The sequence below is a fragment of the Leptonychotes weddellii genome, chromosome 15, assembly GCF_054177405.1.
Source record: "Leptonychotes weddellii isolate Sample4059 chromosome 15, ASM5417740v2, whole genome shotgun sequence".
NCBI classification, from domain to species: domain Eukaryota; kingdom Metazoa; phylum Chordata; class Mammalia; order Carnivora; family Phocidae; genus Leptonychotes; species Leptonychotes weddellii.
Window position 1 is genome coordinate 31,389,965 of NC_138383.1, and position 14,283 is coordinate 31,404,247.

The 14,283-nt window shown below is 38.4% G+C and overlaps 1 protein-coding gene across 1 annotated transcript in view; it reads right to left on the reverse strand.

Moving 5' to 3' along the window:
- Positions 1–14,283, reverse strand: part of ACACA (acetyl-CoA carboxylase alpha) — a 236,136-nt gene that overhangs the window by 99,046 nt on the left and 122,807 nt on the right. Inside the window, exons 33-38 of the mRNA XM_081805979.1 lie at positions 13,925–14,032; positions 9,671–9,727; positions 9,385–9,429; positions 2,505–2,546; positions 1,233–1,448; positions 202–466 (exon numbers count right to left, since the gene is read on the reverse strand). Coding sequence (XP_081662105.1) covers positions 202–466; positions 1,233–1,448; positions 2,505–2,546; positions 9,385–9,429; positions 9,671–9,727; positions 13,925–14,032 — 733 coding nt within the window. The remainder of the gene's footprint in view (positions 1–201; positions 467–1,232; positions 1,449–2,504; positions 2,547–9,384; positions 9,430–9,670; positions 9,728–13,924; positions 14,033–14,283) is intronic.

A 14,283-nucleotide genomic window follows, 5' to 3' on the forward strand; every position in this document is an offset into this window, starting at 1 on the left:
CACTTCATCTAGAACTAATGATGTAATGTATGGGGATTAACATAAGAATAAAAAAAAAAATTAAAAAAAAAAAAAAAAAAAAGATAACATCATACCACCTTCTATTTTGATGTCTGCTCTCAGTGGCTATATTGAATTTCTGACACCCTCCTGGAAACCCTGTCTCACAAGCATTCCGTAAACTTTAAAGATCAAGGGCTCAACTAGCTGGCCAAGAGTACCTGTTCCCAGGTCCAAGTGAGAATAAATATGGATGAATCTCTCTGCTTGTGTTTGGTAGTGCTGGAAGAGAAGCTAAGGAGAAATGTACCTTTGATGGGTCCATGATGACCGTGGGCACAAAGTTGAGGAAGATGTGGTTGCAGTCAGTGCGAACATTTGTATTGTTAAAAGCGACTTCCAACTCATCCATGGCTTCTAGGAGCAGCCTCTCCCCTTCATTTTGTAGATATTCAAAAGAAGCTTCCTATGCAAGAAGAAAATCACCACCAACATTAGTGTGTTTTAGAAGAGTCAATAAAGAACTGGAAAATTATAATAACTTGAGTAGTAGTATGTCATGAATCATAAAGCACCTGCTGATGTTACCTTTCTCCCTAGAGTCGGCTCAATGACTGTAGGTGGCAGCGGCAGGCAAGGGTCAGATAAAGAGTTCCTGCAGCCCTTCCTCCTGCCTCCTAGCAAGCCATTTCCTTCCAACAGGTGGACATGCTATGCTGGGCATCCCCAAAGCTATACCTCCAATAGGATTACTTTTCAGGTATGGCAAACAGAGCAGTTTAGAAAGTAAATCTGTTTGGAAAGTAAAAGCTGAAAACGGTATAGCTATGGGATGCAGTAATTAACGCGCCAGGAAGTGCCTTGCTGTACACAGAAACTACCCTATGTCTAGATGGGCTTACAATGGGGCCATCTCTAACTTTTCTCTTTATCTTCTATCATCACCTAACTCTCCCTGTGATCTTTCCATTAAGACGCTTTTGCTTCTCTCAAGTGAGTGCTTTCATGCTTCTTCCCCACTACCAAGAAAAAAAAATTTTTTTAAAGCCCTTTATAATATGGAATATTTATTTCTGTGAGAGAAAGCACTCTCAGACTTCTGCCGGATACGGGAGAGTGGGAAGAATGAGAATAAGAGTCTTGATTCAAAAAATGAAAACCTGATTTTCAACAACGCCTGCTTCTCTGCCCCTTCCCTCAGGGATGACTTCCCACCAAAGTACAGTACCCACCTTGGTGACTAGATCAGAATGTCTGATGATTGCACGAACGAAGAACCTGTAGTCTGTCACTTCCGTGCCCACTTCCACCTTGGCTGCCCCAAGATACAGGTGCATCTTATGATTAGCACATGGAATGGCAGTAAGGTCAAAATTTCTCATCCGGTTCAGCTCTAACTGGAAAGCTAGGGCAGGCTCCAGGTGACGATAGATACGATCCTCCTCAAACTGAGCACAAAAGTGGAGAACAAAAGAGTCCACAAGAGGCAGTTACAAAATTACATTATGAAGAACATGTACGTAAAAAGAGATGCTTGAAAACAGAAACATAAGTGATGATGTGCAAATAAGCAACAAAAAATGAGCTACATACAAGGGTAATGCTATAGCTCACATAAGATTAGGGACTGAAGTGCCTATTTACTTCCCAAGCTTTCATCATTTATGCTTTTACAAGTGGTGATGTTCACCATTAAAAACAAGCAAACAAAAACACCAATTCCCTCAGAACTCTCACTGCATTACTGTCTATACAATTCATTTTTGATAATTAACCACAGATTGCTTCATATTAATATCTACTTCACATACCAGTGTTTTGGGTTTACCCAACTAAAATGTGTACAGGCAGGGCCTGGTTTTATATTCTTATTTCTGGCACAGTATCAATGACACAGGAAATACTCAACAAATAAACATCATATACTTTTTAAAAATAAAAGTATTTGGCTTTGGAATATTCTCCATCCCTATAGATATATAACTATTTATGTATCTTTTTAAAAAGTTATGTTTACATTTACTGCATGTTTTGTTGAAATAAAATCGTTCTTCCAGAGCACATGTCAACTGAGTGAATGGAGAGGGAGAGTCAAAGCCGGTAACAGGAAGAAACCAACATGGTCTGAAATTCTGTATTTCAAAAATGAAAAAAAAATGCACATAAACAAGACTTGGGTATAAATGAACTGTCTGTGGGTGACAAGAATACTACTACTAAGTATAGTAGTCCTTTAATATTATATCATTAGGATCATCCTAAAGAGCAGGGAGAACTGTGAAAGTTATCGCTTTCTCCGGATACATTTGATTGTTTCCTAAACCAAATTCCTTCAGAAAGGAGTCTTCTTTAGTTCCAAGACACATGTAAGGCAAAGGGAAGCACAAGTTCAGTCAGAGAAAGGAGAATGGCAAGAAGAGCACATGGCAAAAATAAGCCGTTCTTGGGTTTTTAAGAACAAAATGAAGATTAAAAAAAAAAAGTGGGAAGGAATCAGTCCTTACCTTATCCCTTGCTCGGAAGGTGAAAAATTTAGGAAATTCTCTCTGTGTTAAAGAAGGGGAAAACGTGTCAGTCTTTCACAGATATGGCTCTTTGGGGATAAACACATCGTAAGTATAGAAACAGTGAAGCATCTAGAAGGCAGTTCCTAGAAAACATGCTCCTTACCTAAGCTTAGCCTGGGGAATATGAATGATCCTCTGGGTAGCTACCACTTTGACCCCACTTCCAAATATGAAATCACCACACTATTATCCTAACTTTAATAGCTACCCTCTCCTAGGAAAAAAAAATTAGTATTTTTTTCATCTCCCAAGTGAAAAAAAAATCTTCCCAGGTGTTGCTTTTGGCACAACCTGGCAAATAAAACTAATATACCCTTACGCTGCAGCATTGCAAAAGTAGTCACTGGACTGATTTCCCAAGTTTCTCCTTAAGAAACTTAAAATGTAAACCAGCCAGATAGCACAGGATCCCCAATCCATGTTTTTGTCCACATTCCCTCTCAAGTCAATAATTCCAAGGGTTTAAACAATAATATTTCAAGACAAAGAAAAGTATAAGATGTTACTTTGGTCACTACCACTCTATGTATAGGAGAGAATGGGACGGAACTAGGGAACTTGTAGTCATTAGGTCTTACTGCTCTTTTGCAGGGCATTACACAACAAAGCAACCAATTTCCTAGAACCTTATTAATTAACAAAGATGAATTCAATTAGCAGAGTCCATTAGTTTCTGAAATTTAACTTATTAACACCAAATACCCCTGTTTCTCGGATGAGAGGCTCTACTAGCAGTGTTGGAATCAAGTCATTACTATCGGCCTCTAGAGGAGATTTCATCAGGTACCTTCTTCATTATGAGTGCAATATAATCAAACACTTATTGGTACAAGGCAGAGAGACCAGGACTAGCTAGCTGCCTAAATATCCCTCAATGAGCTTCAGGAAGCATGAAGGAAACATGAACCGAAAGCCTTCTAGGTGGCAGGCGCTCTTATGTGCTGTTCCATTGAACAAGCGCTCTCAACAACCTCTCAGGTATATATGATGACCCATTTTACAGCTGAGGAAGCCGGGGCCAAGTGATATGCCCAGGATCATAGAACCAGAACGTGAACTTGAGTCTCTGTTGCCAGAGCCCACACCCTTTCATTTCTACCACTCTCTCTCAAGGGTAGGGCCCTACCTTTCTACTCTTGTCATAATCCAAATTCCTTATTTAGACGACTTCTTGATGAGATAAAAAACAGAAATTAAGGCTTTAAAGGAAAAAAACAAAGCAAAACTCCTGCTGAAAACTTGTGGTTCTTGAATTTACTGAGAGCTTGAATACTTTCCACAGGTATTTACACCTCATACCTTAACTAAAGCTTACACAGTTAATAAATCATTTTATATTTCCTTGGCATTTTGACTGTAAAACTGCATTTAACAGGCTTTTAGGAGCTTGTTTAGCAAGCCCAGGAAATCCCCTGTCCAGGCTCGGGTCTTTAAAAGCCCTTTGAAAGTGGGTTTTACACAGCACTGATCTTTTACTGATGATGTTTTGTTCTAAATAATTCCCCTGAATGATAGTGAAGAACATGGGGATGACTTCAAGGTTAAGCAGGAAGATGTTCAGCTGAGTTGTCAGTAGATTTCATGCTCATGGCTTTATATAGCCTAGTTTTGGTTTTATTCTTGAGAGGTATGGCTTTCAGAGCATTAGCTAAAAAAGCAACACAGGTCAAAAAAAGGAAAGGTAATAAAATCCTCCCATGAAATTTTCTGAAAGAAGAGGCAAGGAAAATCATAATAAAGTCTCTTAAGCATACACCCTATTCTGCCAGAACTATTAATTAAAATATTTATTTAGTGTACCATTTATTCAAGTGTGTATATATGCAGGATCAAAATCATTTTTCTTCAAAAACATCACAATAGGGCGCCTGGGTGGCTCAGATGGTTAAGCGTCTGCCTTCGGCTCAGGTCATGATCCCAGGGTCCTGGGATCGAGTCCCGCATCGGGCTCTCTGCTCCTTGGGAGCCTGCTTCTCCCTCTGCCTCTCTCTCTCTGTCTCTCATGAATAAATAAATAAAATCTTTAAAACAAAAACAAAAACAAAAACAAAAACAAAAAACATCACAATAGTAACCAAAAAACACTGTCTTTACTACTCAGCCAATTAAGAAAATTTGTAGTAACTGAAAGGCATGGGAAGCAAACAGTCTGAATGGAACAAATTTACAACAAATAATGAAAGAGGCTGACTAATTCTTGACAGAGATGGGCAAAGACTACCAAAATAAAAAAACCACTTTCGTTAAGAAAAAGTGTTATGAGATGATACAGGCAAACTTTTTTCTTTTTAAACTTTTGAGCAAATTTTTTAGTTCCACAGTGAGGTCCTCAATTTAAGTGTGAAGCATTCAGAACAGGAGATGGCCAGAAGTTCTGTGCGATGAGAAACCAGGATTACTGAGCGATCCTTGGAAAACTATACAAGTTCTGAAGACTTTTATAGCAAGTCACCTCTTTCGGTGCTCAAAAAAATCACAGAAACACAGAGAAGAAGAAATGCAGAAGTCTGGACCTATAGTTGTAGTAAATTCCTTCACCCTACCTCATCCTGAAACTTCCAATTTTTGCACTAACAGCATTCATGCTTATTCCATCACTAATGTAATTGCTTTCCAGGCATTCTACTAGTGTTATGGGTAAATATCATAATTGAATGTACACAAAGAAAAATCTTCTTAGTGTTCTGGTACCAAAAACCAAAAGAATGCAACATTTCTCAGGAAGAAATTATACCCCTGCTGTGTTCAAATCAGCCAACCATCATCAAGACAATCAAAATAATTTGCCTAAATTAGCCAATCAAGACACCCTGCAAATCAGAGAATGTGAAAACCTGCAACAGAAAACATCATAGCTGATTATGATACTAATAATCGTGTTAAAAACCTAATGAGATGAAGAAATTGGAAATTTGCTGGTGCAATTCTCTTTTACCTCAACATGCTGAGAACTAATTATATAGACTGTAATTAAAACAAAACCCCAAACCAAACCTTCTGAAAAACTAATAGTTGATCCACTAGCAAACAAAACTACCGATTTTTTCCCAGCTTTATTGAGATATAATTGACATACCAATTTTTTTTAAAGAAATGAACTACTAACCATGATAACTATTTTTGATAGTGGGTTCTTCCTTCAGGCCCAAATAATCCAAACCATTTTAAAGTGGGAATCACTTCTACAAAACTGGTAAAACTACAACTATCTCCTAGGTGACTAATAGCAGAATTTTTTAAATCTCATAAATCCTTTCAAACAAGAAGCAAAAGGAAACTTAGATGAAAAACTGATTTTAGAATCTTATCACCATGTTTGGACCTAATGCTTTTGTTTAGGTTGCAAAGGATCAGAAGAAATGCTGAAAATTTGCATTTTAGTACCCTTAACAAAACTGCACTGAGAAAAAAAATATGGAAAGCTTCAAAAAGCATAATACATCCCAATCAAACAGCACCTTCTGCTGCACTTTCTGGAATTGTAGATCTGAAATGTGAGTGAAACTAAGAGACTTAAATACTACATAAAACTGGACAGCTTATTCAGCTACAGAAACTCAAAGACCCTGTTCTTTTGCTTTCAAAGCTTCAATTTTTTTTTTTTTTAATATGGAGGAGATATTTACAAGGATGGGTTGGCCTCAAACTTTGTGTAAATATCCATGTTAAGCAGTTATTCGGGTCCTGTTTTGGGCACCTGATTTAATTAGACGGCCATGGAAACAGCCTGGAGACAGCCTCCTTACTGCTGGTGGATAGGGCCAGCCTGGAAGGACAGGCTCCGGGTTCTAAGAGAGTCTCCAAGAGACTAAAGGCAGCAGCAGACATTCCAGTGCTCAGCTCTTGGAGGACTGTGGCGATTAGACAAGGAAGTTTTCACTGGCATCTGAAGAAGGACCTAACAATATACATGCTCTCTAGGAATCTCTCCTCTGTCTCACTCATGGGCTGGTTCTGGTTCTGAAGCAGCCAGAGGGCCATGCAACAGCTTAGCGGCCTCATTCCACACCAGCCAGTGCTGTACTTGGTAACCTTCCTCCTCTCCTTGCCCTCTCATGTGCGCGTTCTCTCTTCTATTCAATAATATAGGGATTTCACAGTGTAGAACAGGGGAGGCTGCATACATCACAGTGGATTACCAAGAAGCCAGAGAGATCAAGGGATTCATCTCTAACACTCCCAGAAAGCTTCCTCTTTTTCACACTACACTAACTATGGGGCAAGCACACATCAAATGACATGACAAAGGCTAAGCATCCTTCATGAATGGCAAGCTACTACCAGCAGAGGAACTCACAGCAGTACCATGAGAGTGAGCCCTGGATTTGTACGACTCCTGCCAAGGCTTGCTGGCTATTGTGGATCCTGGACGGAGCTCAGTAATAGTTGGCCTTGCCCCCTGCATAACCACTAATCATTTCTAAGGAGCCTAACATAAAAGCACCCCAACTCCTCTGCCATTCAATTCTTCAGAGAAAATCCAGTCCACACCTAAACCTTAATGTTCTCTACGTCCTAAAGCAACCTTTCCTACACTCGTGACAAGACACTTGATAATTTAACAGATTTCCCACTTGATGCCACTATAAATAGGAACCGGACAATGACTGCTGGGGAACACCAGCTACTGGGCTCATTTCCTAGAAGATTTTGCCTATATAAGTCCCTATTTAACCTACTGGATAGCAGAGAGAAAAAAAACAACAACAACGTTTTAAAGCTGTAGATACACTCTATGACATGACATAGATTCAGAGGTAAGAAAGTACAAAAGAAAAATAATGCCCGTGAGAATTAATCACTTTGGCTTTTTAGAAGTTTTAGTGGAGGGTTTTAATTTATCACGGACTGCTTATTATAGGAAACCAGTTCTGTGCTATAGACATGAAGACTCCATCTGAACTATTAGGGAAAAGAAAATAACTTTACAAGTTCACTATTATTTCCCAGAATATTATATTACTCCAAAGTCAGTGAGAAATGAAATATCACATTAAGACTTAAGAACCTAGCCCAGGGGCGCCTGGGTGGCTCAGTCAGTTAAGCATCTGCCTTTGGCTCAGGTCATGATCCTAGAGTCCTGAGATTGAGCCCCACACAGGGCTCCTTGCTCAGCGGGGAGCCTGCTTCTCCCTCTCCCTGCAGCTCCCCCTGCTTGTGCTCTCTCTCTGTCAAATAAATAAATAAAATCTTAAAAAAAAAAAAATAGAACCTAGCCCAATACTCTTCCAAACCCAGGTCTCAGTCTGGCATGTCTACCTTAGTTCTGATCAGCATTTACCAGCCATACTATTTATTCATGGGCTCCCATATTCTATCCCAAGAATCAATTTTATACTCTAAGCTCCTGATTTTTCTTCCTAAAGCCCCAGGGTTCTCTTTAAGCTCCTCATACTTCTCCACTGCCTCTAGTTTCCTATCTAAAGTTATTGATTGATATATATCTGCACTCCCTTGATTTCCTGACATCAATAACACAGGGAAGTTGTGCAGTCCACAACATTTCCTAAAGCATTCCAGAAAATCTTAGCTCTTTAGCTTGTAGGATAGTGTTTCTTGTTTCTCTATAGACTAGACCAACAAGGTGAACTGTGAGAAGGAAAACAATATGTCAAGTACTACAGACCTAATAAACAAAGAGCAATAAAAGCAATCACACATAGGTTCTTGAATTTAGAAAGTCCTTTCCAGAATCCCAAAAGCTATCTTCATTATTGCAAATGAGCAGTGCTTGAAAACTGACTTAATTATCTTAATTGTTAAAGCAAAACAAAACAAAATTCTTATCAGGAAAATTAAGACTTCCAACCTAATATCTTCTGGAATTTTACTCAGTTGCATTAGGTCAATTTTTAAAGAAATATGTTGACTATAATCAGTCATTTTAGAAAATGACATCCTGATTGTAAACTGGATTTTTGACCTTATGGCTATCATACTAGGTATGGTCATGGATATACCATAGTTTAGATGCCAGGCTATTAACTTAGTTCTCTTTTCAACAAAATTGTTAATTCCATAAATATTAATAGGTAACTCAGTTAAACGGGAGAACAAGCAATTTAATGCTTAAAAATTTTATTTATTTCCTGTTCCTAGAATTAACACAAGAAAAATACCAACTTGGATTCTGTTAAAATATTTTAAATAATAAATGACTGTTTCTCATTTCAGAATTGAGAATTCTCAAGAATAGAACTTGAATCCAACTTTGGTAGAAGCCAAGACCCCAAAATACAATCAGCAGTTGTTTTTTTGTTTTGTTTTGTTTTAAAGATTTATTTATTTATTTTAGGGAGAGAGAGGGAGAGCATGCGAGAGCAGAGGGGAGGTGCAGGGGGAGACAGAGACCCAGGCAGACTCCGTGCTGAGCTCAGAGCCTGACAAGGGGCTTGACTTCAGGATCCTGAGATCACCACCTGAGCCAAAACCAAGAGTCGGACGCCTAACCGACTGCGCCACCCAGGCACCCCTCAGCCGGCAGTTCTTGATTACTGAGTCCCTTATTCACTAAGTACACAGAAGAAATTACTAGTTAGTTCCTGCTTCTTCCTTAGTCATCTGGATAAACACATATGTTCATCCTTAACTACTTCTCAGAGTGATACTGAGAATTCATTATAGGGTTAAAAAAAAAAACACCACCAGCTTGCACACTCTTACAGAAGTGGAAGATTCATTTTAACACATTCTAAAAGAAGAACCAAACATCAGTTCAGCCCTTTTAAATAACTCACACATATTCTATATATTTAAATAATCAGTGGCAAACAGATAAAACAGTAAATAATCTTTCATTGTGGTTCCTTCTACTTACATGAAATCTCTGATCCACCTCACAGTTGACCTGTTTCCTGAAATCCTTTCAAATGAACGACAGAAAAGAAGGAAAAACAGAAGCTGGCCATCAGTAATAGAATTAAAAATGAATTAAGTAAAAGGCAATGAGTTAAATTAATGTTTTTTTCTTGATTAAATTTATAGAATTATTTATTTGCACGGGTTCTACAAGTAAGTATATGATTATAATCCCGTGTTTTATTTTTAGAAGTTCTAGCAGCGGCGTGAGACACGTTGGGGAGGGATCATTCACAGGCCAGTACCTTTTGTGCAACCAGGAAAGTAAGGCGCCGTATCCCATGCTCAACCAGGGTAGCTTTCTACAAACAAACATGTAAAACAGAAAACAGATGAGATCTCTTTTCATCTTCAATTTTACCCCATTTGGTCTTCATAAAGCTCTGATCGGGCAAGCACCCTTTTTGGATCTCCACATCTTGCCTCAGTACCTTCAACTTGCAAATAAATCTCAACCTGGCTCCGGTGGACTAGGTTTCATATATTGACCTGGACAAAACTGAAGGAGAACTTTGTAGGGAAGCATCATACGAAGTCACCTAAATTCTCCAAGGACTGATTTACATCAAGGTGAACCTTAACACAATTTCTGCTCATAAAATCACACCTGGTGGGCCTGTATTCAACTGTGAAAATTAATACTGATACAGAAGCTAAATGTAATCAGGTAGAGGGAAAAGAAGAAATTTCCATAAAACAGAAAATTCAGGTGCTACACTGTTATTTACAGATATTACCTATCATCAGATACTGCATTCCTAGAATTCAACTAAGTCCTGACCTTTTCAGTTCTTCTAAAACATTTCCCCCCTGCTTTACATGAAGGTATTTTTTAAAAAGATTCTCTTTAAAAACTGGTAAAGCAATGTTTAACAGGCTTTTAAACTTAGTGGTTATTTACATCTTCACTTGGCACAGGCAAGGAGTCTATCAGGAGTCAAAAGAGACCAGCGGTTTCGAGATAGACCCTTACATGAGCCTTGGGCCTTCAGATCTAAGCCTTCCTCTATACTGTACAGCTCACTTATGCCCAAAGCAGAGACAAAGAAGCAGGTTAATAAATTAAGTAAGAACATTACTACATCAAAAACTAATGATGTATTGTATGGTGACTAACATAACATAATAAAATAAAATTTAAAAAAAATTAAGTAAGAGACATGCTTTTAAAGGTCCCTAACAAAGAGGGGCTATGTGGCAACAAAAAGAAAGGCAATTCCACCATCTGAATGGCCTGAGAGAATATACGAATAACACAAATAGAAAAAAATATGTGGACTTCCACAACCTACATTCAGACTTTAGTTTGATCACATCCCTTGCTATAACCTGAACCAAGAGCTATGTTCATAAGTCAATTCTTAGCTTTCATGATACTATGAATTTTTTACATCCAAATTAGCTTCCTCTTATAAATAAGCACATTCCTGAGCCATTTTCCTCCTACTTCTCCATTTCCACTATGGCACTGCCTAGTAATAAAATTAACAGCATAAACAAAAGATAACTGGAAAAATTAATTTTCTAATAATAAATCCCCAGGCCAAACATGAATAAATTTTGGCTTAATAACATTTTAAAATGATCTGTACTAGCATCATACCCATTAGTGTAAATAACCAAGTATTGATACTACAATAAGAAAAAAACTATTTTAAAAGAACAGAGCCGAGTGGGGGTTGTGGTGGTTATCTGTCTTTCAGCATGCCCAGAAACAGAAACGTTTGTTTTTTTTTTTTTTTCCAACACCAACAAAGAATTCCACTACAGCCAAGTCCTTCAAAGACAAGCATCAATAGCTGTGTTCTGGCAAGGGAAGAAAATAACTTTAATAATGCCATGATTTAAAATCAAAATTGTTATTGCTTTTAAAATTCCACAAGTGGCTGACAATAACAGCAGAGCAACAGGATTCTGATTACATTGTAATAATGCGGGTCTCACAGCAAGTCCACAGCTATTACCCAGCGATTAGGCGTCAGCACCTGGAGAAACTCCATTTACACTGACTGCTTCAATCTCCTCCACAAGTCATTTACAAATATATGATCCTAATTTCTATGAGAGAAAAAAAGACATGCTGGGACTAGAAGATTATTTGGACAATTTGGATCAACCTATTTGATAGTTTAATGTGTGCTTTAAAAAAAAAAAACTTTTTCTGAACTACTAGGAGCATGATCAAGAACTGAAAAACAAAACTAGTTATGACTTCAGGTTTTTTTTAATTGCTTTTCCTTCCTTTTTATGTTTTTCCCCCCCAAAACAAGGAGGTGAAAATGCCAAATATTCCTAGAAAAGCACAGTACCTGATGCAGTGAATAGCTTTTCTAGGCTTAGAATGTCAGCACAGTGTACCCTTAGCCTTCCAAAAAGCCATACACAAAGATGCTGGATTTCTCTGTGCCTCGGTTTGTAAGTTCGGTAAAGGGAAAAGGCAATTTCCTATTGCCACTTAATGTTACAAATATATATAGTGAAAATAAGGAAACTGCTTCTTTAAATCAACGTGTGATGATAGAGAAGACTTGGTTCTGAGGGTAATAAAAAGCCTAAAGTTGAGGTCAGAACAATGAAATATAGGCAATTAATGCCTCAAAACCTGGGAAGAAATGGCCACAGATTATTTCATCAAGCAGCAGAGTCAGCAGCCACACACAACATTAGATCTCTTCCAGCTGAGGTTACCTTGGTCACTGGTCTCAGGTTAATTTTAGGCAGTCACTAGTCCAGGGCAAGAAGGAAGGTAAATTTCTAAAGAAAAATTCTCAGGCATGTCCCGTACCTTCATTTCTCTGGAAATACCTTTTCCTCATGTTGGGCACTACAGTCTCCCAGTCAGTTTATGTGCTGTGAGAGTATAATGGATTAAATGCTAAGGCTCACGTGAAGCACAAAGTGACCGTCTCTTCCTGAGTACCTACCATTAGCATGCTGTGAATGCCTATGGCACTAATTGTTTATAATGCGAAATTAAATTTTAAAAAACATCTACTGACTTCTTTCTTTATAATAAGCACTATGAGCTAGGCATTTTCCATTCAAAGAAAGCACATGGGTCTTGTCATTAAGGGCAGATGAAGAGAGGTGCTTTGACATCTATCATGTCACAATGAAATACAACTGCATTAAATCACTAGAAACCTAAAAAAGAAAAAAAAAAAGTAATATAACTGCAGATTATTTGAGCATGCCTAACCATTCCCTCCAACTAGACTATAAGCAACTTCAGGACCAAGAATGTATTATTTCCTAAAGCACCTAGATCTGAGCCCCCTAGAGCTGGCATCACAAGCCTCCCCTCCTTCCCTCCTTTCCTCCTGCTTGTTTTAAGAGCTGTCTCAAACTTTACCTTTCATGAAGACTTCTTTGAGTAGCCCTCACTAAAATGTACTTTTCTTCCTTGCATTTCTAATTGGTCAGCATACATTTATTAGCAGTAATAACACTTTTTATTTATAAAGAACTTCTTTGTGAATTTTTTTCATTTGCACCTTATCACAATCCCATAGGCCTGGATTAGTCAGGAATTACTCTACTGTACACGTGGGGAAAAGTTCAAGCTCAAGTAGATTAAGGCCCCTTGAGCACCTGCTGGTAGATTATATAACAGAAACCAGAATTTAAGGCATGTCACATCACGTATGAGGGTGAGAGAACCACTGCTGAGTGGGAGAAAAACTTGATAAGGGGGCATTTTGGACATTTAATTTTGTGGGGGTAGGCAGAATGGAAACTGGGGGAAGAACGAGGGGAATATAGGTGGATCACAAGTAAGCCTGTTGCCGTGCCTCAGATGTGAGGCAAGAGAGTGATGGCAGTCCAGAATTAAGAAACTGAGAAAAGGTAATAGACACTGCAAAGAAAAACCTCACAGACCTTGGTGACTGGCCAGATAGAAATAAACAAGCAAGGAAAGGAAGAAGTCAATGATTTCTGAATGACCAGGAGAGTAAAGGGTTTGGTTATTTGGGTTTGTTTTGGTTTTTTTGATGGGGGGAGGGTTGGGGGAGTCATATAGAGGTGAAGGAAAAAGATGGAAATTTAGGTTTAAAGTATGACATTTGATGTCAACAAGATATCCAAAGGACAAAAAATTGAAAGGAGGATGGAAGTGTAACTGATATTTTCAAGGGAGGCAAGGGAAGGACACGGAAGGAAACTCAGGGGAGTTTGGGCCTAGACATGTGGAGTAAAGTCACCAAAGGTAAATATTCAGCAGGTGAATGGAAGTTCAAGACAGAGCTCTGGGAAAGATTTAGGAACACAACTTACTTTCCTTAAAACATTTTGAACACTTGAGGTCTATATTTCTTGACATAAGACATTCATTATGTACTATTAAATCACTTTGGAATTTTACCCCTACAGGCAGAACTATGTAAAAGACACAGCCATTATCAGTGACAGGCCTAATAAGTAGCGACTGATAAAAGGATGGGTAGGATACACCAGCAAGAAAGCAGCCACCATCTGTTTCCACCCAACCAAGGACTTACATTTTGTTGGGTAAACTCTCTGAACATAGCTGCCAGTCCGTCATCCTCAATATCACAGTCAGTCTTGATAGCCACATTCAGAATGTGAATTGGTTCATCCCTGGGGACCTGTAACTCAAGAACACAGACAAAGAAATTTAGGAAGCTGGCTAATACCGAGGCAGAGAGAAGTTACAATACTTGGTAGAATACCTGAAAAAGAGATACACTCCACAGGACATTCTGGTTTGCCCACTAGTACGAATAAGCAAATTGAAACCATTGCCCAGCATCCACAACAGAGAGTAAATTAAGTAAAACACCTAGCTTTTCAAAGATAAGGCAGTAAAGGTATTAACTAGAGGTGGCCTCAAATCCTG